The 21671-nt window shown below is 70.3% G+C and overlaps 2 protein-coding genes across 2 annotated transcripts; both read right to left on the bottom strand.

Moving 5' to 3' along the window:
* Positions 1-511: 511 nt before the first annotated feature.
* CNOT12 (CCR4-NOT transcription complex subunit 12) lies at positions 512-12048 on the bottom strand. The gene is made up of 13 exons (XM_086748258.1): positions 11974-12048; positions 11325-11456; positions 10576-10718; positions 9740-10385; positions 8882-8954; positions 6796-8046; positions 4049-6219; positions 2794-3121; positions 2398-2530; positions 2147-2286; positions 1816-1982; positions 1122-1186; positions 512-828 (listed from the first exon to the last, which is right to left on the bottom strand). Exons 3-12 carry the CDS (start codon positions 10670-10672, stop codon positions 1126-1128), a joined length of 5067 nt encoding a protein of 1688 aa, XP_086604384.1. The 5' UTR covers positions 10673-10718; positions 11325-11456; positions 11974-12048; the 3' UTR covers positions 512-828; positions 1122-1125.
* A 1622-nt stretch (positions 12049-13670) lies between these two features.
* On the bottom strand, positions 13671-21249 carry SSRP1 (structure specific recognition protein 1). Its single transcript, XM_086748259.1, has 17 exons — positions 21158-21249; positions 20497-20679; positions 19578-19763; positions 19240-19345; positions 18553-18743; positions 18245-18475; positions 18059-18162; positions 17798-17926; positions 17225-17446; positions 17068-17140; positions 16453-16591; positions 16292-16337; positions 15620-15743; positions 14990-15160; positions 14649-14740; positions 14289-14472; positions 13671-14009 (listed from the first exon to the last, which is right to left on the bottom strand). The coding sequence occupies exons 2-17, from the start codon at positions 20548-20550 to the stop codon at positions 13941-13943; spliced, it is 2121 nt and encodes a 706-aa protein (XP_086604385.1). The 5' UTR covers positions 20551-20679; positions 21158-21249; the 3' UTR covers positions 13671-13940.
* Positions 21250-21671: the final 422 nt, after the last annotated feature.

The raw sequence follows: 21671 nt of genomic DNA on the forward strand, positions 1-21671 counted from the left end.
CTGCACGGCGCCGCTGGGTGCCAGGGTGGGCGTGCGGGGCCAGGTCACACGCGTGGGCAGAGGTGCACACACATGGGCAGAGGCGCACACACATGGGCAGAGGCGCACACGCGTGTGCTCAGCCGTGTGCGCAGGAGTTGGGGTGCGCAAGGCAAAGGGCTGCTGCTGCAGGGGGGTGCCGCGGGGTGCAGGTACAGGGGCACAGCGCCGTGGGCAGGAGCGTGGGCGCGTCACCAGTGGGGTGGGTGGGCGCCTGCGTGGGCCCGGGCAAGGGGGCCTGACACCGCCACGCGTAGAAGCAGACCCACGGCCGCGCACACCCACGCGTGGGGCAGACCCACGGCCGCGCACGCTGCCCCTGCGCGCACCCACGCGTGGGGCAGGTCGCAGCGCGGCCCCGCGCACCGCGGGCAGACAGCTCCTCCTGGTGGCAGTCCCCGCGCCGGCGTGTCCCCCCCCCCGCCCCCCCAGGGGCCTGCCGGGCGCCCAGAGAACAACCGGGGCCCCCCCGAACCAACCAAAGAAGTTTTATTGTCCTGTCAAAGTGGCACCAAAATCCTGACCTGCTGCTCGCTGGCTGAGGGCGGCACAAGAGCAGGGGGCGAGGGCAAGGGACGGGGGGCTCGCGCCCACCCCCCAGCCCCCGGGACAGGGAGACTGAGGGGCAGGGGAACGCTGGGGGAGGCCCGCGGAGCGGGGAGGAAGTGTCGGGGAGGGACCGGGGACCCTGCGAGCATCGTACAAAGTGCATAGATGTGTGTGAGGGGGGGTCCCGCCACGGAGAGCGGGCTGGCCCGATCCTGGGGCCGCGCTGGCCGGAGAGCGAGCCTGGAAGAGACACAGCGGGAGAGGGGGTGAGGACCCCGGGGGGTCCCGGCACGGGGGGTCCCGGCCGAGCAGGCAGGAGGGAGCTGCCCCTCCCGGCAGCACAGAGCCCAGGGACGTGGGGACACGTTCCTGCCTGGGCCACGGCCACCCCTCCGCCTGCACGTCCCCCCGCAGCCCGCCGCGACACGGAAACGTGGGGAGGGGGAGGCCACAGCTATGCCCTGCCCTGGGCGCTGGGAGGGTCCAGGGTGGGCCGGGGTCCGTCCCCAGCGCCCCCCCAGCTCCCCACTCACCCGCTCAAGGTTTCTTCTTTTTCAGCTTCAGCGCCTGCAGCCAGTGTGGGGGGGAGGCGTCAGACCTGGGGGGTGGCACAGCGTCAGCATGCATCCCCCAAAACCAGCCCGGGGCCCAGCCCGACCCCAGGGGCACAGCCCAGCGCGACCCCAGGGGCACGGCCGGGCAGGGGGGCAGGCAGGGAGCCGCAGCGCGGGCTGGAGCTTTAACGGCTGCGGCCCAAGCGCTGTTTTGGGTGGGGCAGCCCCGCTCCCCAGGCAACCGGCCCGGGAAAGCCGGGCCCAGCAAAGCCTCCCCCGCGCCCTGCGCCCCGCTCCCCGCTCCGGGGAAGGGCCCGGCCCGGCCTCCTGCTGCCTGTGGATCCGCCGGAGCCAGCGCGGGGACTCCCGCACCCCTCAGCGTCCCCCTACATCCCCAAAGCACCCCAGAGCCCCCGCGCCTCCGGAAAACCCATCCCCAGTCCTGCTGTGGGGGGACGGACGTGGGGAGCAGCCCCCCAGAACCTCCCCGCACCCACAGCACCGGCCTCGCCCGTCCCCAAACCCGCACCCCGGCCCCAAAGCCGCACCCTCCTGCGCCCCATCCCCAAACCCACACCCACGGCACTGGCCCCACCCGTCCCCAAACCCACACATGTGCTCCCCCAGCCTGGCCCTCCCCTCCTCACGGGGGTCCCGCGCCCCCAGCACTCACCCCGACGGCTTCTCCGGCTTGGGGGGCAGCGCCAGGGGTTTCCCGCTCAAGCCGGGGATCTTGCAGGACTTGGAGCGCTGCACGTGGGGGTCCTTAGGGGGGGTCACCTTGCTGTCCCCCATCAGCGCCCCCTCCTCGGCCGAGCGGTTTCGGCCCCTCAGCTTGGCCTGGGCGCAGAGGAGGGAAGTCAGGCGGGCACAGGGTGCTCTGCCCCCTCCCAAATCCCATCGCCTCCTGCCAAGCCTCCAGGCCCAACCTGCCTCAGTTTCCCTTCCCCTCCACCCAGCCGGGAGGCGTCACCCCGCTCGCTCGGGGTCCCGGCGGGCCTCACCTTGAGGGCGGACGCGTTGAGGCCGGGGAAGAGCGGCACCTTGACCCCCTTGCCCGACGGGGATGCTCGCACTCTCCGGCTCTTGGGCTCTTCCGCTGCCTCCTCGTCAGAGGACGCTGCCGGGCGGGCGGGCTGCGGCTCTGTGGGGAGGACACGGGGATGCTGGCACCACAAGACACCTCTGCCGAGGACAGAGGGCCCGCGGTCCCTCTCGGTCCCTCTCCCACTGTCACCGTCCCTCGGGCTCTCACCTGTGGAGTCCCGGAAGATCCAGCTGTCCCCCTCAGAGGCAGCCACGGGGCGGAGGGCCGGCGCACGGTGCCTGCGCTTGCGGCCCAGGTCGGCCTTGCTGCGGTACATGCTGCTGTCCAGGACCTCCGTGTCCTGCGGAGCGCACGGGACGGGTCAGTGCCCAGCACCGGGGAGCGCCGGGACCCCCGCCCCACCCACTCAGAGTGCCCGTGGACCCCCACAGCAGCTCGGGGGGCCTGGATCCACAGCACGTCCCGCGGGGGATGCCAGGGCCAGAGGGTAAAACCCCCATCCTGGGGGGGACAGGAACAGGGCCCCCAAACACGCGCCTCTGCGATGGCCGGGCACCCCCGGGGCCGTACGAGGGGGCTGGAAGCTGCCCCCTCCCCACTCACCTCCAGGAAGGTGAATTCCTGCCCGGCGTCGTCTGCGGGTCCCTCAGGCTGCAGGGTGTCCAGGGAGAGCCGCTTCTCCTCCCAGCTTGGTGGTCTCCTCCCATCCGGGTGGTCCGAGGGGTCGTCGCTCTCCGAGTCCAGTGGGGTCCCACCAGCAGCCTCCGGCAGCGGAGGGGAGGCCCTGGGGCTCCGCGGAGCAGCGGCTGGCTCGGGGAGGCCCCGCTCCCCCTCGGTGCGGCTGGGTGGCTCGCTTTGGGGGGATTCGGCCGCTGGGGCGTCAGGCGGAGCGTCGCCCATCGGTGGGCTGGGGTCCGGGAGCTGGATGCTTCTGCTCGGGGAGACAGGACGAGACCCCAGAGTTCCTCCAGCTGCAGCTGGCACCTCTGGGAAGTGCCCCCAAAGGCTGGGGCAGAATTTGAGGTCTGGGGACGGCAAGGAGGCTGCCACACTCGTAGGAGACCCAGGCCAACTCTCCCCCTTGGGGCAAAGAAAGGGGTCAGACCCCTCAGTAGGGTCACCAGACCCCGGAGGGGGCCAGGGGGACATCAGGTGACCAAGTGGCCCCAAGGGACAGGAGGAGGAGGGTCAGGGCCACCCGGGGTGCAAGAAGGCGCTGGCAGCAGGAAATCACAGGGCCCTCGGGGCAGGGGGTGGGGGGTCCCCGCCACTCCATACAGGCCGACCAGGCTGGGGCCCTTCCGAGGCCCGTGGGGCCACCCCACTCCTCCTGGGATCCTTATTTTCTGGCAGCTTGAGGGAATTTGTCATTTCGGGAATCCCCAGCTCTGTAAGCCTGGCTGAAATCAAGGTTCCCACATCCTGGCAAAGTGGGTAAGTGCATGGGGCTAATTCTGGCGCTTTTTTGGGAGGCTGAGGGAGCAGCAGCACCCCCCAGACTTGGTACAGGGTTCCCCACGTCAGAGGGAAACTGGGACAAGGAGCCCCGAAGGCATCGCCCCCTCCTAGATCAGCTCAAGACGGCAGATCCTGCTGGGACAAGCTCAAACCCAGTCCCTCAGAAAGTTTCCGCTCCAGTTGCGGGGCTGGAGGGTACGCAGGAAACGAGAAGGCTGGGGAAGAGGAGCTCCGGCAGCCCAGGCCTGGAGGCAGCAGGGCCCCAGCCAGGAGCGAGGCACGGCAGGACGCCAGCACAAGGCCCACAGCGTCGGAAGTCCCCGCCGCAGGACAGCGTGGGCAGCCGAGGGGGACGGATCCCTCCTCGGGGCCACACTGCCACCGCCAGCGCCCTCCTTACCCGTCCAGCGAGTCGGCGTCGCCTCCCGGGCTCTGCTCCCCAGCGCCAAAGTCCCGGCTCCGGGCCGCGCAGCGGGCGCCAAAGGCGCTAGCCCACTCCCGGCGCTTGGCCTCGGCGTCGCGCAGCTCCACGCTCCAGCCGGCTGCCTCGAGGTCCCGGCTCCAGCCTGGCTCTTCCGCCGCAGCCTCCTGGCGCTGGGCAGAGCTGTCCGGGGCGCGCGGGCTGCCCAGGCCCTGACCCCAGGCCGTGGCGCCTGGTCCAACCTCGCCGGCATCACCAGTGCCCAGGCAGCCGCCAAAGGAGAGATCGCTGTGCCAGTCTCCCAGGGGCTCCTGCAAGCCTCTAGACCAGGACACGGAGCCGTCTGACGCCCCGGCACTGGAGGGATCCGGCACCCGCTCTGTCCCAATGACGCCAAACTGGCTGCGGCACTCAGCTCCTCCAAGCTCTTCAGCCCAGTCCCTGCCATCGGTGGTACCACGCTCCCCCCAGTCGGTGCGGCCCCAGCCGGGCTCTCGGGCCGGGGGATCGGGCACGCAGGAGCCAGGCGAGTCGTCTTTCCTGACACCAAAAGCATCGACCAGCTTGGTTTGGCCCATGCTGCCCTCACCAGCCCAGCTCAGCTGGCCAGGACTAAACTCTTGCTCTTCCTTTTCGGTGTTCGTGGAGCTGTGCTCGCTGGCCCAGGTTGGTCCGCTGAGGCTGAACTCCCCGTCCTGACTCTCCACGTCCCTAGCGCTGTACTTGTCATCCCAGATTGGTCTGCTGGGTTTGAACCCGCTGTCCTGGGTCTCCATCTCTCTGCTGCTGTACTCGCTGACCCAGGCCGATCTGCTGGGCTTGAACTCCCCATCCCTGGTGCTGCACTTGTCATCCCAGGCCGGTCTGCTGGGCTTGAACTCCCCGTCCCGGCTCTCCATATCCCTGGTGCTGCGCTCATCATCCCAGGCCGATCTGCTGGGTTTGAACTCCACGTCCCGGCTCTCCGCATCCCTGGTGCCGTGCTCATCATCCCAGGCCGATCTGCTGGGTTTGAATTCCCAGTCCTGGATCTCCACATCCCTGGAGCTGCGCTCATCACGCCAGGCCGGTCTGCTGGGGCTGAACTCCTGGTCCTGGCTCTCCATGTCCCTGCTGTGGTACTCGCTCTCCCAGGCCGGTCTGCTGGGTTTGAACTCCCCGTCCCGGCTCTCTGTGTCCCTGGTGCCGTGCTCATCACGCCAGGCTGGTCTGCTGGGGCTGAACTCCCGGTCCTGGCTCTCCATGTCTCGGGTGCTGCACTCACCAGTCCAAGCTGGTCTGCTGGGGCTGAACTCCCGGTCCTGGCTCTCCATGTCTCGGGTGCTGCACTCACCAGTCCAAGCTGGTCTGCTGGGGCTGAACTCCCGGTCCTGGCTCTCCATGTCCCTGGTGCTGTAGCTGCTGTCCCAGGCTGGCCGGCCGGGGCCGAACTCCTTGTCTGGGCTCCCAGTGTCCCCAGTGCTGGATCTGCCAGCCCAGCCCAGTGTAAAGTCCTCGTCCTTGGTCTCAGCATCCCTACTGCTGTATTTACTGGTCCAGCTTGGGGCGAGCTCCCTGTCCTTCATCTCCGCATCACTGGTCCCGAACTCACCAGCCCAGGCAGGTGCGATCTCCCCATCCCGGCTCTCCGGGTCCCCGGAGCCATATCCGCCCGCCCAGCTGGGCTGCCTGGAGCTCGGCTCCTCGTCCTGCTGCTGGCCACGTCCCACGCCGTAGCTGCTGCTCCAGTCGGCCTTCCCGGAGCCGATCTCCGCCCTGCTGCCCGCGCTGGCCAAGCCGTAGCCTGTGCCCCACTCGGGTTTGCCGGCACCGAAGTCTTGATCCTGCAGGCAGCTTTCCCCTGTGCCGCGGGATTTGGGCCAGTCACTGCAGCCCGGTCTTGTTTCCCCCGTCAGCTCCGTCCCTTTGTAATCGCTGCCCCAGTCTTTCCTGGAGGTGCCAAAGGGCTCATCCTGCCGGTCCCCATCCCTGACACCATGGGCGCTGTCCCAGCTTGATATGGTCCCGAATTCCCGGTCCTGCTCCGTCTCACCAGGCCAGTCTCTCTCCCTGGCTGCAGCCTCACGGCTCCAGTCGAAGGTGCCGGCCTGGTGAGGTCTGCCGATGCCAAATTCACTGCACAGGTCCTTCCGCGACCAGCCGAGCAGGTCCTGGGGGAAGAGGGCGAGAGGGGGAGAGGGTGTTAAAGGGGAGCGCAGTCCCAGCACGCGCAGCAAAGACGCGAGCTGGAGAGGAAATGAGAGGGGGAAACACCCCAGGTGCCTGGGGCCACAGCAGAAGCAAGGTCCCCCCTTCCCAGGGGAGGCCAGATCCCGCCGCCTGCCCTCCCCGCCCTGCGGGGCCCTGTTCCCAGGCTGGGAGCTGCCGGCTGCCCCGGCTACCCACAGCCCCCACTCCCGCCCAGGGCCCACCCCAGCCAGGGCCCACCGAGCCCTCCCCAGCTCGTCCCGCAGCTCCAGGGTGGCTAGCAGCCACCGGAGGATGGCCACAAGCCCCGGCTCGCCGGCCATGGCTCCCCAGCGGGGCCCACACGTGGCGGCAGCCGCACCCCGGCTCTCCCTGCCAGCACGGCACGCTCCCGCTCAGCCGCCACCCAACCCGTCCCACCGCCCTATGCGCACCAGCGAGGCCCGGCCGTTGCGGAGAGGAGCCCAGCGCCACACCGCACCACGGCCCGGCATTAACCTTCGCCACGCGGAGCCGCACGGCTCCCCACGCCCCCTCACCTCCGGCCCCTTGGCGTGGGCCCTGGGTGATGCCAGCAGCTCCGTCAGCCAGCCCGGGTCGGCGTGGGGCTTGGGGCCCTGCGAGGATCCTTCACCCTGGCCCGGCCCGCCGGGGCCCTGCAGGCTTACGGGGGAGTCACCCGCCGGAGCCAAGGCCGAGTCGGCCGCGGTGGCCAGGTCCGGTGGGGCAGTCTGGATGAGAAGGCTGGCCTGGGCCGGGGGTTCAGGCTCAGCTGGGTCCTGGTCAGGCTCCGTCACGCAGAGAGGGGAGCAGGGCACGGTGGCATCCTGCTCTGCCTCGTCCTCTTCCTCATCTTCCGAGCCCTCGGCCTCTCGCTGGGCCATGGGACCCCCTGGACACGGAGCCCCCTCTGCACTCCGGCTGCCGGCCACCGCGGGGCCGGGCCCTTCAGATCCGCTGTCGCCCCGGGAGCGCGAGGGGCAGGGGGCTGGATCCCCCCCATCCGACTCACTCTCTTCAGAGAGCCCCGAATCGGCCGTCTCCCGGATGGGGGACTGGGGGGGGGATGCCAGCCGCCGAGCCCCCCGCGCAGGGAACGTCCACTCGAAGGACTGGGAAAGGCTCCAGCCGGACTCGCTGCCCAGGGACAGCTCGGACAGCGGGGCCCCGGGCCGGGGCAGGGCACTCAGCGAGCCCCCCAGCTCCCCCATGCCCTGTCCCACAGCCGGGGGCCGCAACACCCCCTCGGAAGAGCGCCGGAGCCCCGAGTCCCTGGGACAGGGAAAGGGACTGAAATCTGGACCCTCGGGGAACTGTGGGGACACCGGGGAGTCATCGGGTCCCTCTGGGGAGCCTGGGGGCCGAGAGGCTTTAGCAGGGGGCTCGGGGGGTGGGCTGGGGGGGCTGGGGTACCCAGCAGCAGCCTCGGGAGAGCCAGGGGGGCCGGTGACTCTGGGTGGCAGTTTGGGAGTGCCGGGGGGACTGGCAGTATCGGGGGATCCCTCGCCAGGAGTGTGCGGGGAGCCGGGGGAGCGGGAGGTGTCGAGCCGGGGTTCGGCTGCGGAGGAGGAGGGAGCGCCCGGGGCCTGGATGGAGGCGGCCGAGACCTCGGCTGGAGGCCAAGCGGGGGTCTCAGGGGAGCCAGGGGCCAGGAGCTCCAGGGGGGCATCGGGAGAGCCGGGGGCCGAGGCAGAGGGCTCGGCGGGCCGGAAAGGAGCTCCTGGGGCTGGGCAGGTGGGGGGCCTTGGGGAGCCAGGGGGTCCGGGGGCGCCCGGCTGGAGAGAGGAGAGCTGCGGAAAGAGCCGGGGGGTGTCACGTCACTCGAGAGGAACCTCCCAGGCATCCCCCACCCCCAAAATCACAGCCCCCCTCACTGGCGAGGGTCCCACGTGCCGGCACCCACCCTGTCCCCTCCCCAAATCCACGCCCGGATTTCCTGCCAGTGCCAGGCTGCATCCTGCGTGACTCAGCCCAGGCGGCTCCCAGCAGCCCCAGCCCCAGCCCTGCTCCGTGCCCCCCGGGCCACGCCCTGAGCCCCCCGCTGCCGCTCCCCCCGAGCGCCCCCCCTCCAGCAGCGCCGAGACAGATGGAGAGGAAGAAACGAAGCAGGAGGAAGTAAAACCGTCCCCAGCCCAGACACCCTCCCCCCCGCGCGGGGCTGGCCATGCCCCGCCAGTGCCGGCGGCGTTAGACCCGCTCACCGGGGTGAGCCAGTGCCGCTGCCCGGCTGCCACCCCGGTGTCACCGCGGCCTGGTGTCCCGGTCACCGCCCCAAGCGCCGGCAGAGGGTAGGGGGTTGGCGGGGAGCCCGCCAGGGCCTGCCCGGCCACATACCTGCCGGGTCACCAAACCCCGGCTGGTGACTCACGGCTGCTCCCGGCCCACGCCTCGGCAGCGGCACGGGCACGCGCCACCCCCTCCAAAGGCCTGGCCCTGGCCCCGCGCCCGGGCACTCGGCACAGGGGGCACCCATCTTCCCCGGAGAACGGGGCGGTCGGCACCCCGAGGAGAAAGGAGAGAGACGCACCCCGCAGAGAGGGAGCCCCGGAGGAGACAGGAGAGCCCCAAAGGAGAGAGCCCAGGAGCGGAGCCGCCGCGGCGCAGGAGGGCGAGGCGAGAACTCACGTCAGGGGGGGAAGGCGGCCTCCGGCGTCCGCGGGGGTCCCCGGCACAGCTCAGGCCGGCTGGGGGGGAGCCGCTGCCAGAGAGAAAGGGGAAGGAGCGTAAGTTCCCCCCGCGTGCCTCGCTTTCCTCTCCCGGCCCCAAACCACCCGCTCCGGCCGCAGGATGGGCTCGGGTGAACCGCAAGAGGCCCTTCAATGGCGGCAAGCCGTGCCCAAAACCAGCACCGGACCAGTGGCAGGGTTCTCACTGCAGCGGGGAGGGAGCCGGCAAACCAGCCGCAATCCCCTTTCCGGAAAGTTTTCAGTCCTTCGGAGAGCAAGTTTCTCACACTCTAGTTTAAAATAGCCCCCGTCTCGCTCTCCCAGAGGTGCCCGGCCTTCGGGAGCAAGGCCAAGCGCTGGCTCTCACCCAGGACATCCTGCAGCCAGGAGTCCCGCAGATTTGCCTGCTCTCTCCGCCTTGGCATGGCCCCCCAGGAAAAAAAATAGCAAGGGTGGGAAAAAGGGAGCGTTTCCCTGGGGGAGCGACCCCCTCCCCGCTATTCCCAGCCTCGGGGCGGGCCCTGGCCAGGCAGCGGGACGGCCGGCTGGCTCGCTTCCCGGCCCTCGGGGGCTGCAGGCGCGGAGGCAGCTCCTCAACCGGGCCGGCCCGTTCCTGCGGTCTGCGCAAACCGCCCGGCGCGGCGGCGGCCGCCCGGCCTTCCCGCGGAGGCAGCTCAAGGCGCCGCCTGCTCGGGCGAACGCCGGCCCCGTGCTGCGACCAGACCTCAGCTCCGTTATCCGCGGCCCCGGGACGGCTCAGAGCGACATCCCCTGTCCCCGCAGCCTCCCCCCGCCAGGGTCGGTCCCCAGCCCTCACCTCGTCTCGGCAATCGGGCCGCCGTCGTCCCCCGCCCCCAGCTCGCCCACCGCGGGCTGGGGTGTCGGGCGGGCTTCACCGGCGGGGGCTCCATCTGCCTCCCCGCTGGGGCGTCTCCGGAAGGCAGCGAAGGTCTTGGAGCCGAAGCGAGAGGAGGGATCGGGGCAAAAGGGCGAGAGCCGGGCTCGGTCCGGGCTCCCCGGGCCCTCCCTGCTGTCCATTTTGGCCAGGATCTCCTCCACGGTGGTGCCTGGGAACCGCTCCAGTTTGGTCGCCACCGGCACCGGCGTCACCTTGAAAGGAGCGGGGCCTTTGCGAGGAGGGGTCGGCAGGGCGGGGGCCGCCTCCTCACCGGGGGCCGAACTCGGGTCCTCTGCAGCCGCGACCGGAGGGGACGGAAGCCCCCTCCCGTTGGGGGTCTCGGGAGACTTGAGGGTGAAGGAGGGGCGCCGGAGGGGCCCCCCCGAGCCGCCCCCACTGTAGGGCTGGGGCCCCGCCAGGCGGTTCATCTTCTCGGCGGAGGGCAGCTCCGGGCGCGGGTGCCGCGGCCCCGGCGGCGGGTGCGGCAGGGAGGGCTTGGCAGGCACGGCCGGCTTGGGCAGCACCCGGGGTTTGGGCCGGACCGGCGGCTTGGGGCGAGCGTTGCCTGCGAGAGAAACGAGGAGAGGAGAAGGCGTGTTTGGAGGAGCGCCGCAGCCCCCCAGCCTGCCCGGGGGAAGGCCGGCGGGACGCGCCGGGCCCAGAACAGATCTCGGGCACCAGGAGGGGCTTTCCCAGCACCAACCAGACCGGCAAAGCCCCCAGCCCCGATCTCTCGCACCCCCCCGGGTACAGACCTTTCTCGAGGCTGCCAGCTGCCAGCCCAGGCCCCCCGGCGCCTGCAGCAGAGGCGCAGGGCAAGGCAGGGCGCAGGGGCTGCGGCTGGGAGGCCATGGCGAAACCGGGGCCAGAGCTTGGCGGACGCAGTGCAGGTCAGCCCCTGGGGAGAGAGGAAGGAGGGAGAAGCGTTTCAGGGAGCGTTCCTTCACCCCCCGGCTCTGAGGCCGGCGGGACCCACCACACTGTGCCGCGGTGCTGACCTCCCGGCCCTGCGCCAAACCCTGGCGTCCACCTGTGCCGGCACCGGGCCAGTGTGCCAAACCGCTATCACACCGCCAGCACCACCCTTTGTACACGGCTCCCCCGCACCAGCCGGGCACGGTGCAGCCCCCCAGACACCACGTCGAACCCCGCTCCTCCAACGCGCCGGTCACCATGTGTACCCCGGACCGGCCGTGAGCCCCCCCAGAGCGCGTGGCTCCTCGTGCACGCACAGCAGCCCCGCGTTAGCCTGTCCCGGCACCCCAACACGCACACGCACCCGCATCGACCGGTGCCAGCTCCCCCGAATACCAGGCCGGCCCCCAGTTTCCCCCAGTAACCGTCCCAGCCCTCTCCCCCACGCACCAGCCCCGTGCTGAGCCCCTCAGGGTGGGTGTCAGCCCCGAGGGTGCCGGCCAGGCCCCTCTCGGGGCTGGGAGCACCCCCAAACACGCCCCCCAGCCCCCGCCGCCCCGGCACAGGGGCCTTGGGGTGCCCCACTCACCTTCCCCGCAGCGGCCTCATGTCCAGGGCGGGTCGCGGACACGGGTGGGGGGCGCAGGGCGGGCGGGGAGGTGGGGGGTTGCCGTCCCCACGGGTCTCAGGCTGCCGCCGCCGCTCCCGTGACTCACCGGGGCTGCGGGGACAGGAAAAACCCGCTCGGTGCCTCCTCCCGGCCCGGCCCTCCCCTCCCCTCCCCGCCTCGCTCCCTCCTGCCACGCCGGGGTCCACCTCCTCCCTCTCCCCACACCCCCACCCACCCACTTCCACGGGGGAACCGGCGTCCCAGCCGCCCCGTGTCCCCGCGCCCTTCGGCAGCCCCCGGGGCCCCGCTCCGGGACGGGGTCCGCGTCCGCCCCACCCTCGCCCCAAGGCCTCCTCCGGCAGGGCCTACTCCCGTTGCCACGGTAACGAAGCCCTCGCTCGAGTAGGTGGGTAGGCCGCAATCAGCGGGCCTAGGCCCCGTCGCCATAGCAACGGAGCCCCCCGCTCGATTTTGGGGAAGGGGGAACGTCCCGGGCCCGTTGTGCCCGCCGGGGCCGAAGCCGCGGGGTCCCCCGCGGCTTCGGCCCCGGCGGGCACAACGGGCCCGTGGAGTGGGGGGGGATACCGGTTCCCCGTACGCCCAGCCCAGCGGAGCGACCCCCGCTCACCCGCCGCCGCCGCTGCATATTCATGAGCGCGTGCCCGCCCCGCTGGCCACGCCCCCCCTGTGCCAACGAGCGAGAGGGGCGGGCCGGAGCGGCCCCCGGCGCCGCGTGGCCGAGCGGACCACGGAGAGGAGCGGCTAGAGAGGCGCCGCGCCGCGCCCGCCGCGGGAGGGGGGGGCTTTACCACAGAGAGGGAGAGCTAGAACGGCGCCCCCTTCGGGTTGCTGGTGGTGGCGCCGCCGTCAGGATGGGAGGTACCCGGCGAGGCGGCTGGGTCCTCCCCCGCCACCCGTGGGACCCCTGGGCACCCCGGGACCGCCCCACAGCACCCCAGAACCACCCCACAGCACCTCACTGCAGGACACAGCACAACGGGAACGCCCCACGAGGGTCCCACAGCAGGACACAGCCACCCACAGCACCCTTGGACCACCCTACAGCACCCCACAACCACCCACAGCACCATGGGAGCGCCCCACAGCACCCCACGAACGTTCCACAGCCACCCACAGCACCCTAAGACCACCCCACGGCAGCACCAGCCACCCACAGCGCTCTAGGACATCCCCACAGCACGACACAGCCACCCCCAGCACCCCAGGACTGCCCCCCAGGACCCCACAGCACCCCGAGACAGCCCCACGGCACCCCACAGCAGGGCAGAGACCCCCACAGCACCCTGAGACCACCCCACAGCACCCGGGACAGCCCCACAGCACCCCAGAGCAGGGCAGAGACCCCCACAGCAGGGCAGAGACCACCCCACAGCAGGGCAGAGACCCTCACAGCACCCTGAGACCACCCCACAGCAGGGCAGAGACCCCCACAGCACCCTGAGACCACCCCACAGCACTCGGGACAGCCCCACAGCAGGGCAGAGACCCCCACAGCACCCTGAGACCACCCCACAGCACTCGGGACAGCCCCACAGCAGGGCAGAGACCCCCACAGCACCCTGAGACCACCCCACAGCACTCGGGACAGCCCCACAGCAGGGCAGAGACCCCCACAGCACCCTGAGACCACCCCACAGCACTCGGGACAGCCCCACAGCAGGGCAGAGACCCCCACAGCACCCTGAGACCACCCCACAGCACTCGGGACAGCCCCACAGCAGGGCAGAGACCCCCACAGCACCCTGAGACCACCCCACAGCACTCGGGACAGCCCCACAGCAGGGCAGAGACCCCCACAGCACCCTGAGACCACCCCACAGCACTCGGGACGGCCCCACAGCAGGGCAGAGCCCCCAGCCCCCCGCTCCGCGGCTGGGCTGCAGGAAGCAGGGGGGCAGCCAGGGCCTCGCCCCGTCCCCGGGGGCCGGCCGGCCCAGGCAGGCCGGGAAGCGGCCGCAGCGCGGGAGCGGGGAAGCGGCGTTAATCGGATCAGGCCCCCGCTCCCCCCGCGCGGCGGAAGCCCCGATCGCATCAGCATCGACCGGGCCTCCATCAGCAGCGCAGCTCCGGGGCCGGTAATGGGCGGCAGGGAGCGAGCTCAGCCGCTGGCCGGGGGCCAGCCGAGCGCGGGGAGGGGGCGGCTGCACGCCCGGGGCCGGGGCAGCAAGGGGAGGGGAGCCAGCCCGCTCCCCCCCGGCTCCGCACCCACGCGCAGGCCCTCGGAGGGTTTTTTTTTATTCAATCCAAGTTGCCATGTGAACGGACCCAAAATACAAAAAAAAAAAAAAAACCAAAACAAACAAGGAAAGGAAGAAAGGAACCAAACCCGAGTATTTAAAAAAAATAAATTGATGCAAAACAGGGCTGAGGTGGCGCCGAGACCCCCAGGGCCTCCCTCCTCCACGGGGCCCCGCTCCCCTGGCCAGGCACGGGGGGCTGGCGCAGGGGGCCAGGCGCCCCCCCGCCCCACGGCCTCAGGAGGGGAGGTGGGGGCAAGGGAGCCCGGGACCCCCGTCCCCGCGGGGCGGCCCACCCCGTCCTCGCGCCGACCTGGGAACCGGCCTGGAGCCAGCGCTAATCCGAGCCGGAGGCCGACTCCTCGGAGCTGGGGGGCAGGCTGGCGACTCCCTCCTCCTCCGAGTCCTGCGGGCAGGGGACGCGATCAGGGCACGGGGGGCAAGCTCAGCATCCCCCCTCCCCTCCCGTGCCCGCGGCGGCAGCGGCGACACGGGGACACGCGCAGCACGGAGGGGCCGCCCACGCCCAGCGCTCCCGACAGGACACCCGAGGGGCCCAGCCCGGATGGGACGGGATAGGGACGGGATGGGATGGGGACAGTGATGGGATGGGGACGGGACGGCCTTCCCGAGACCAGGGGAGCGCTCCGGGGGGGACCCCCCAGCCAGCCCCCAGGAGCCCCACCTCCTTCTTGCTCTCCCCCGAGGAGCTCTCGTCGCTGGAGACGAACTCCTTGCTCTTGAAGCTCTCGCTCACGCTCTTGGCAGGGGACTTGCTGGAGGACGAAGGCTTGGAGGCGGCACCTTTCTTCTCCGCTTTGCCCTTCACCTGCTTCTCCTGCTTCTTCTTCTTCTTTTTAGACCTCTCCCTGCGTGTCGGAGGGCGGGACAGCAGAAGCGTGACCCCGCTGACAGCCAAGGACGCTCCTCGCGCCCCCCAGCCCCGGAGAGGCCGAGGCACAGCCACAGCTGGGGAACAGCCCGATTTCAGAGGGGCGCAGCCCTGCCACCCGCCCCGCCAGCCCTCGCCGCTCGGCGCACTCACGTCTTGGAGCTCTCCGACTTGCCGCCCACGCTGTACTCCTTCATGGCCTTCTCGTAGTCCCTCCTGGCGTCCTCCGCCTTGCGATCCCACTCCTGCAGCACAAGCAGGGGCTCAGCGGGGCCCTGCCTGCTCCGGCAGAGCCCGACGCCGATCCCACCCGCACCATGTCCCTTCGCCTCCTCGGAGCGAGCCTGCGCTCACCCAGGGGCTCAGCAGCCCAAAGACATCACCTCCCCACCGCCGCGCTCCCAGCTGCGCAGCGGGAGGCTCCACAGGCCCCGCGAGAGCCCGCCGAGGCCAGGCTCCGCTCTGCACAGCAGTGCCGACGCCCCGTCCCTCACCTCCTTCCTCTCCTTGGACATGGCTTTCCAGAGCTCCCCCGCCTTCTTGGACAGGTCCGTGATGCTGATGCCAGGATGCTCCGACTTGATCTTCTCGCGGCTGGCGTTCAGCCACAGCATGTAAGCTGACATGGGCCGCTTGGGAGCATTGGGGTCTTTCCCCTTCTTGCTCTAGGAGCGGGGGAACAGAGAAAACCAGGATGAGAGCCCGGAACGGCACCCCTCACCAAAGACCTGGGTGTGCCCCAAGACGAGGGGCTTGCCGCCCACACCGTCCGGGGAGACGGGCTGCCGGGCCACAGCCACGGGAGCCAAAGGGCAGGCGGCGGGAGACGAGGCCTCCAACAGCCGAAGGGACGGGCTGGGCGCGGCACAAGGCCCCTTCGGGAGGGACCGCGCCCGGCCGCTCTGCGGGAGGCGGCGAAGCCAGGCTGGGACGGGCGGCTCCGCCAGCGCACAGCACAGCCAGGCGCTGGCACCAGATCGGGCGGCAGCGGGAGGCCGCGCTGAAGCGGCTCGGCGGACGGGCAGCGACCCGCAGCCCCCCAGCATCGCTCCCGACAGCGCACAGCGGCCCCCGCGCCAGGACAGGCCCTGCTCTCCACGGCCCAGCCAGCAGCAGCCTCCCACCTCCTGCTGCTTCTTGCGGGGCTTGCGGTCCTTGACGATCTTGGCCTTCTTGGCCGGCTTCTTCTCGTCGCGGTCGCTGTCGCCGTCCCCGCTGGAGGAGCTGGCCGAGGCGTTGCTGTCAAACCTGCGTGGAGGTACCCGGCCTCAGCAACAGCTCGAGACCCCCACCCCAGAAAGATGAACCACAAGGTGGGGGAGGCGCAGCAGCCGCAAGGCTGGCCCTTGAACTCCCCCAGCAGCCCATAATTCGGAGACTTCCTGAGCCGAAGCGGTTGTGTTTGTGCTTAGCGGCCCTCAGGGGATTCTCCTTCCACGAACACAGCCCATTTGCTCACTTCCTGTAAACTTTAGGCCCCGCCACACGGCTCCGCTGCCCCACGACCCGCCTGCGCCTGGGGCTGAACGCGGCTCCCACCTCCGCGCTGGGGCAGGAGCTGCCGACCCCCAGTCCCCTCTCCTCCCCCTTTCAGGTTGTGTGGCGTCGTTACCGCGGAGCGCGCCCCGAACTGCACCCGCTTCCCAACGCTTTTAAGCCCAGGGATTTTTGCAGCGACGCTGGAGCATTCCCCAGTGCTCACACAGCCCCGCGCCGCTGCTGCCCCCACGCGACGCCCCAAAACGGCACCTTCCCAAATCCCCCCCTGGACAGAGCCCTGCCCAGCCTCTACTCACTCTTCGGCCACGTCGTCATCCTCTTCTCCGGGGTTGAAGGACTCGTCTGCAAGGAGAGAGCGCAGGCATCAGCTTACAGCGAGGCGAGGAGGGACAGGACTTCACCAGAGCGGTGGGGACGAAGCCCGCGCACCAGGCAGCCCCCCTCAGCCATCCCTCACCCGTCTCCTCCCCAGAGCCGTCGCTGCTGTCGTTGGCGTTCTCCTCCCGGATCTTGCCCTCCTCCTTCATCCTCTCCAAGTAGGCGTCGTGCTGGTCCTCGTCGGAGTCGGCATACTCGTCGTAGCTCTGCTTCATGCCCTGCGGGAGAGCCGGCGTGAGAGCCGCCCCCGGCGCTCCCCGCACCTGCACACACCCCCCCTCAGGAAACCCCAGCTCCTGGCGTGCTCCTGGGTGGGCACAGCCCGCCACGCATGCACGGGGCGCCCGTCACGTCCCCTCCTTCTCCCCGTCCGGGCTCCAGAGAGAGGGGCAGAAAAGTTATCAGAGTTAGGGGGGGCTCCTCTTGCAAACCATGCCAGAGTTACTGGGTTTAGTCAGGGACCACCACGGCCATGCAGAGGAAACCTGCACCAGGAGGAGGAAGAGGAGAAAGAGGAAGGGATATCGCACGGACCTTTTTCCTCTACAAGGGCAAGGAGAGAAAATAGAGGTGAAAAAGAAGGGAAAAGCGGCAGAATTTTGGAGAGAAGACAGCCCCCAGCCCTCTCCCGACCCGAGCCGGCGGGGCAGCGGTTCCAGCGGGGCGCGGGGACCCGGCCCTGCTCAGCAGGTACCTCCTTGAGGCCTCGGTTCTTGATGTTCAGCTTCTTGGCGTTGACAAAGTCAAAGAGCTTCCCGTACTCCTCCCTGCAGGACAGGCGGGGCAGTCAGGGCCGGCGGCGATCGCGGCGCCAGCAAGGGGACCGGCTCGCGGCGCACAGAGCAGCCCACCTCTCTATGCTGCTGAAGGTGTACTGCGTGCCCTGCTTGGTCTCGATCTCGAAGTCAAAGGAGCGCGTGGTGGTGGTCCCGCGGGCAAAGTTGACAAAGGAGATCTCGTCGAAGCGGATGTGCACGGGCGGCTTGTGCACGTAGATGAAGCCGCGCTCCAGCGGGTAGAGAAGCCCCGAGCTGGCCTTGTAGGAGCAGGTGATGCACTGGGCTCCGGAGTGCCTGCCAGGGCAAACGCAGCCGTCTCAGGCTCGCGGGGCGCCAATGCCCTTCCCATGCCCATCCCCACGGCGAGGCAGAGGACCCGGCAGCCCGGACGAGCCCGCCAGCCGCTCCCCCGGCACGAGGCGCGGTCTTGCAGGGCCCCCTCTCCCCGACCACAGAAACAAGAGAGAAAGAGCGGGGCCGGTCCGGCTGCCAGGCAGGGAGGAACGGCAAACAGCCGGCCTCAGACCACCAAAGCAGCAGCTTCTCTGCCCTAGGGGGATAAGGCAAGCGTTGCACCTCTCCCCCTCCCCACGGCACGCCCACCTTCCGCCCCCCACACCCCCCGCCGGCAGCAGCACGCCTCACCCCTGGAAGTTGCCAGGCACGGTGATCTTGCGATTCACCAGCGCCTTCATGACCCGGCTGACCATCTCGTAGAGGGAGCCCGACATGTTCTTGGTGAGCCGCCCCTCAAAGCGTTTCTCCACCTCCTCCCTGCACGGCCGAAACAGAGGGCAACGGTGAGAAGGGGAGCCCGGGAGGTTGGTGACCTCCCTCCCAGCCCCCCGCAGCCCCCCCGATCCAGGGAGGGGGTCAAGGAAGTGGCCCGGCAGAAGAGGAACTCACTCGTTCATGTTGAGGGTCAGGGAGATGTCCTCATCCTTGGAGAAGAGCAGGATAAGGAAGTGGTAGCGGGTCTGGCCTTGCTTTATCGGGGGGTCCAGGCTGATCTGAAAAGAGAAGAGGAGGCGAGGGCCTGAAGTCCCCCGTGCCCCGTCCCTGGGAAGGGAAGGCCCCCGGTCCCCTCCTCACCACAAAGAACATCTGCCGCTGGTCCTTGTGCGGGAGCAGGAAGAGGCGCAGCACGGTCGTGTAGGGGATCTTGTAGTCGAAGGTCTTGCCGTGGAGGTGCAGGAAGGTGGGGTAGATACGGATGTCGTACCGCCCGCGAGGCGTCAGGCACTGCAGCTCCCGGAAGATGCAGATGGCATCTCCGGTGGCCTGGATCACGTCCGCCTTGGAGAGGACGTTCTGAGCGAAGGCCTGCAAGGGAAGGCAGTTACAGCCAGGCGACGGCGCCCAGCTAGCCCCTCTGCCCAACCCACTGGCCCCCCACTCACCTCCACGGGGTCCACACCGTCCTCCTGGGTGGGGGGCACGTAGAAGCGAACCTCCATGAGTGAGACCTCGGCGTCGTCATTCTGGTGGAACTCCAGCGTCACCTCGTTCTTGCCCGTCGTGCACTGGGAGACGTTGCTGAGGGGGATCTCGAACACCGGCTGCTCCCCGATGTCGAAGGAGAGGAGCTGCCCTGCAGGGGTGGAGGGAGACGCAGCCCGTCACAGCAGGGGCAGAACTCCTGCGCAGGGACACAGCAGTGTCCCCTCCTGCGATCCCACGCTCCCTCCCAAAGCTCCAGGCTCTCCCCTTCTGGCTACGGCCCCGGAGACCGGCACCCGAACTGGGCAGAACCGTCCGTTCCCCGCTCCCCTGGTCTCCAATTGGGGAGAAGCATCCACCAGCTCCTCTGGCTCCTTCAGGAACCGGCAGGCTCTGCCAGCTGCTCCCAGCTCCCTCAGGGACCGTTCCCTGCCTGCAAAACCTTCCCCCTGGATTTGGGGCCCACAGGTGCCTCCTGTTTTCCCGGGATGGCTAACATCCTCACTGTCCCCGAGGACACCGCCAGAAGTCCGGCTGTGGCCCAGGGGATCAGCTGGGCGCTGCAGGAACAGCCGCGCTGGTGGGAAACTGTCCCGCTCCAGGCAGGGAGGCTCCCTCCCCCCAGCAACGGCGTCACCAGGACTCACCTCCGAACCTCACTGTCCCCCAGTTCCAACCCTTCACACACAAGTCCTTCTCCGCCAGCTCCAGGCGATAGTGAGCCTTGAAGAAATCTGAGAGCTTGTCAAACTCCTGTGCCGGGGCGAGAAGGGGCGGAGAAGGAGGGAACACCTGTCAGAAACCACTGCGTACACGTGGACACCGCCCCCAGTGCAAGGGCAGTGGCAAGAAAAACGGGGGTCAGCGCTGTCGCTGGGGGGGTCAGCGCTGCAAGACTCGCAGGGAGCACAGCTCCACGCAGCACAAGCAAAGCCAGCGGGAGAAGAGACGCCAGCCAGGGACACGGACGGGCCGGGGCACTCACCGACTCCCGGAACCCATCGTATTTGTAGACGTGGCCGTTCTTGGTGAGCAGCTTGAGGCCGTGACCGAGCGCCACGCGCCGCCACACGCCCTCGGCCAGCTCCGAGGCCTGGATGTTGTCCACTTTCCCCGTCTTGCTGTTCTTGAAGATGACGCCTTGGCGGCTCAGGCGCAGCCGCCCGTCGTTCTGGCGGGAGAGGCAGGCGTGAGGCGGGGCGGCTCCCCGCGCGCCGGGGCACAGCCCAGCGACACCTGCCGCCCTTTGGGGAACCACCGCCCTTCAGGCGCAACAGGCGGCTGCGCAGCCCGTCCGGGCGAAACGAGGGGGCTTCCCCGACCGCCCACCAGCTTCAGCCTCACACGCTCCTCACCACCCGAACTTGGGATTCGGGCGGCACAAGGTCACCAGCGCCCTTGGTGCCATACAGTCCCGCAGCTCCGGCGGGCTTTCGGGGACAACGTCCCACAAGCCAGAGGACTACAGTGACCCAGAAAGGCTCAACACCACCACAAGCCCCCTGCCCGCTCCCCGGTGCTGGAACGGACCGGCAGCCGACACAACCCTCTCGCAGCAGCCGCGGCGGGCGCGCAGGGCTGGCATCCTGCTCCCTCCTCCTGGAAGCGTTCCCAACCGCAGCCTCGCTCGCTCCGCAGCGGGCTGGCACTAAAAGCCCCCATTGACGCTCCAAAACACTTCAGCTCCAGAACCGAGGCGCCTCCGCTCCCCGCTTCCAGGCGAGATCAGCAAAACACCCTCTGCCAGGAGCAGGCAGCGGAAGAGACGCCAGGGCAGGGCGGGGGGAAGCACCCAGCAGCGTTTCGGCTGGGAGAGCAGGTCTGGAGGGCTGCGCCACGCGCCGGGGCCCCGCTGGGCACCCCCGGGGACCGGGCCCCCCCAGGCGACGGGCCCCCGCGCTCACCATGGACCCCTTCACCTCCTGGTAGATCTCGTTGAACTCCAGCGTGTCGGCCATGGCGGCTGGGGAAGGCGGCGGCACCCGGGCTTCGGGAGGGGAAGGAGGCCGAGTGCCGGGAGCCGTTCAGTCGCCCCCCCAGCCCGGCATGCCCCGGGCCAGCGGCTGGTGAGGACCGGGACACAGCAGCTGCGGGGGCAGCGGGGGGCGGTGAGCGGGGGTCGCCCTGGGGAAGGCGGCTCCCGGTCCCCTCGAGCGCAGCTCTGCCCCCAGCCCCGCTTTCCTCGCCCCCCTGGGACGGCACCGGCCCGCTGCCGGGGGGGGGGGGACCCGGGCACCCCCGGCCCCTCTCTCCCCCTCCCCGGCCGTGGCACGACCCCAGGGCCGTCCCCCGCGCCCCCCTCCCCGGCGTGTCCCCCCCGCCGCCCCCGGTCCCTCCAGCCCTGCCCCCCCGCACCCCAAATTCGCCCCCCAGCTGCTCCCATCCCCAAATCCCCCTCACCCTGAGCTCCCCCCCGGGCCCAAGCGCCTCTCCGCCCCCCCATCCCGGGCCTGCCGCCCCCCCCTATCCCGGGTCTCACGCCCCCCCACCCCCGGTGCCCCCCCGCTCGCCAGGCCCGGCCCCCCCCCGCACCGCCGCCACTTTTCCCGCCTGCGCAACACGAACCTCGCGCGGAGCCTCCCCCCGCCGCCGCCGCCGCCGCCGCCGCCGGAAGCCGCCCCCACTTCCGCCATAGAGAAGGGCCGCTCTGGGCGGCGGCGCGCGCGGGGCCATAGAGCGCCCGGAGGACTCCGGCTAGAGAGGGCGCGGCGCCCCCCGCCCGCCCCGCCCGCCGCGCCCGCCCCGCCCGCGGGCTGCTGAGGGGCTGCTGAGGGGCTGCTGAGGGGCTGCTGAGGGGCTGCTGAGGGGCTGCTGAGGGGCTGCAGCGGCCGCTGCCCGGGCCCCCGCCGGCTGCGCTGCCCCGCCTGGCACCGTAGAGCGGCGGGCGGTGCCGCTGCGGGGGACACCCCTGACAGCACACACCCCAGGTGTGGGACACCCCGAAATGAGGACACCCCCGAAATGGAAACAGCCCAGAACGGGGGCGCCCCGAATAGGCGCACCCCAGGGGTGGGGGACCCCGAAACAGGGACACCCCCAAAACGGGGGCGACCCCAGAACCTGGGGTCCTCCCACACGG

Source organism: Chlamydotis macqueenii, chromosome 5, assembly GCF_036417535.1.
Source record: "Chlamydotis macqueenii isolate bChlMac1 chromosome 5, bChlMac1.mat, whole genome shotgun sequence".
Taxonomy (NCBI): domain Eukaryota; kingdom Metazoa; phylum Chordata; class Aves; order Otidiformes; family Otididae; genus Chlamydotis; species Chlamydotis macqueenii.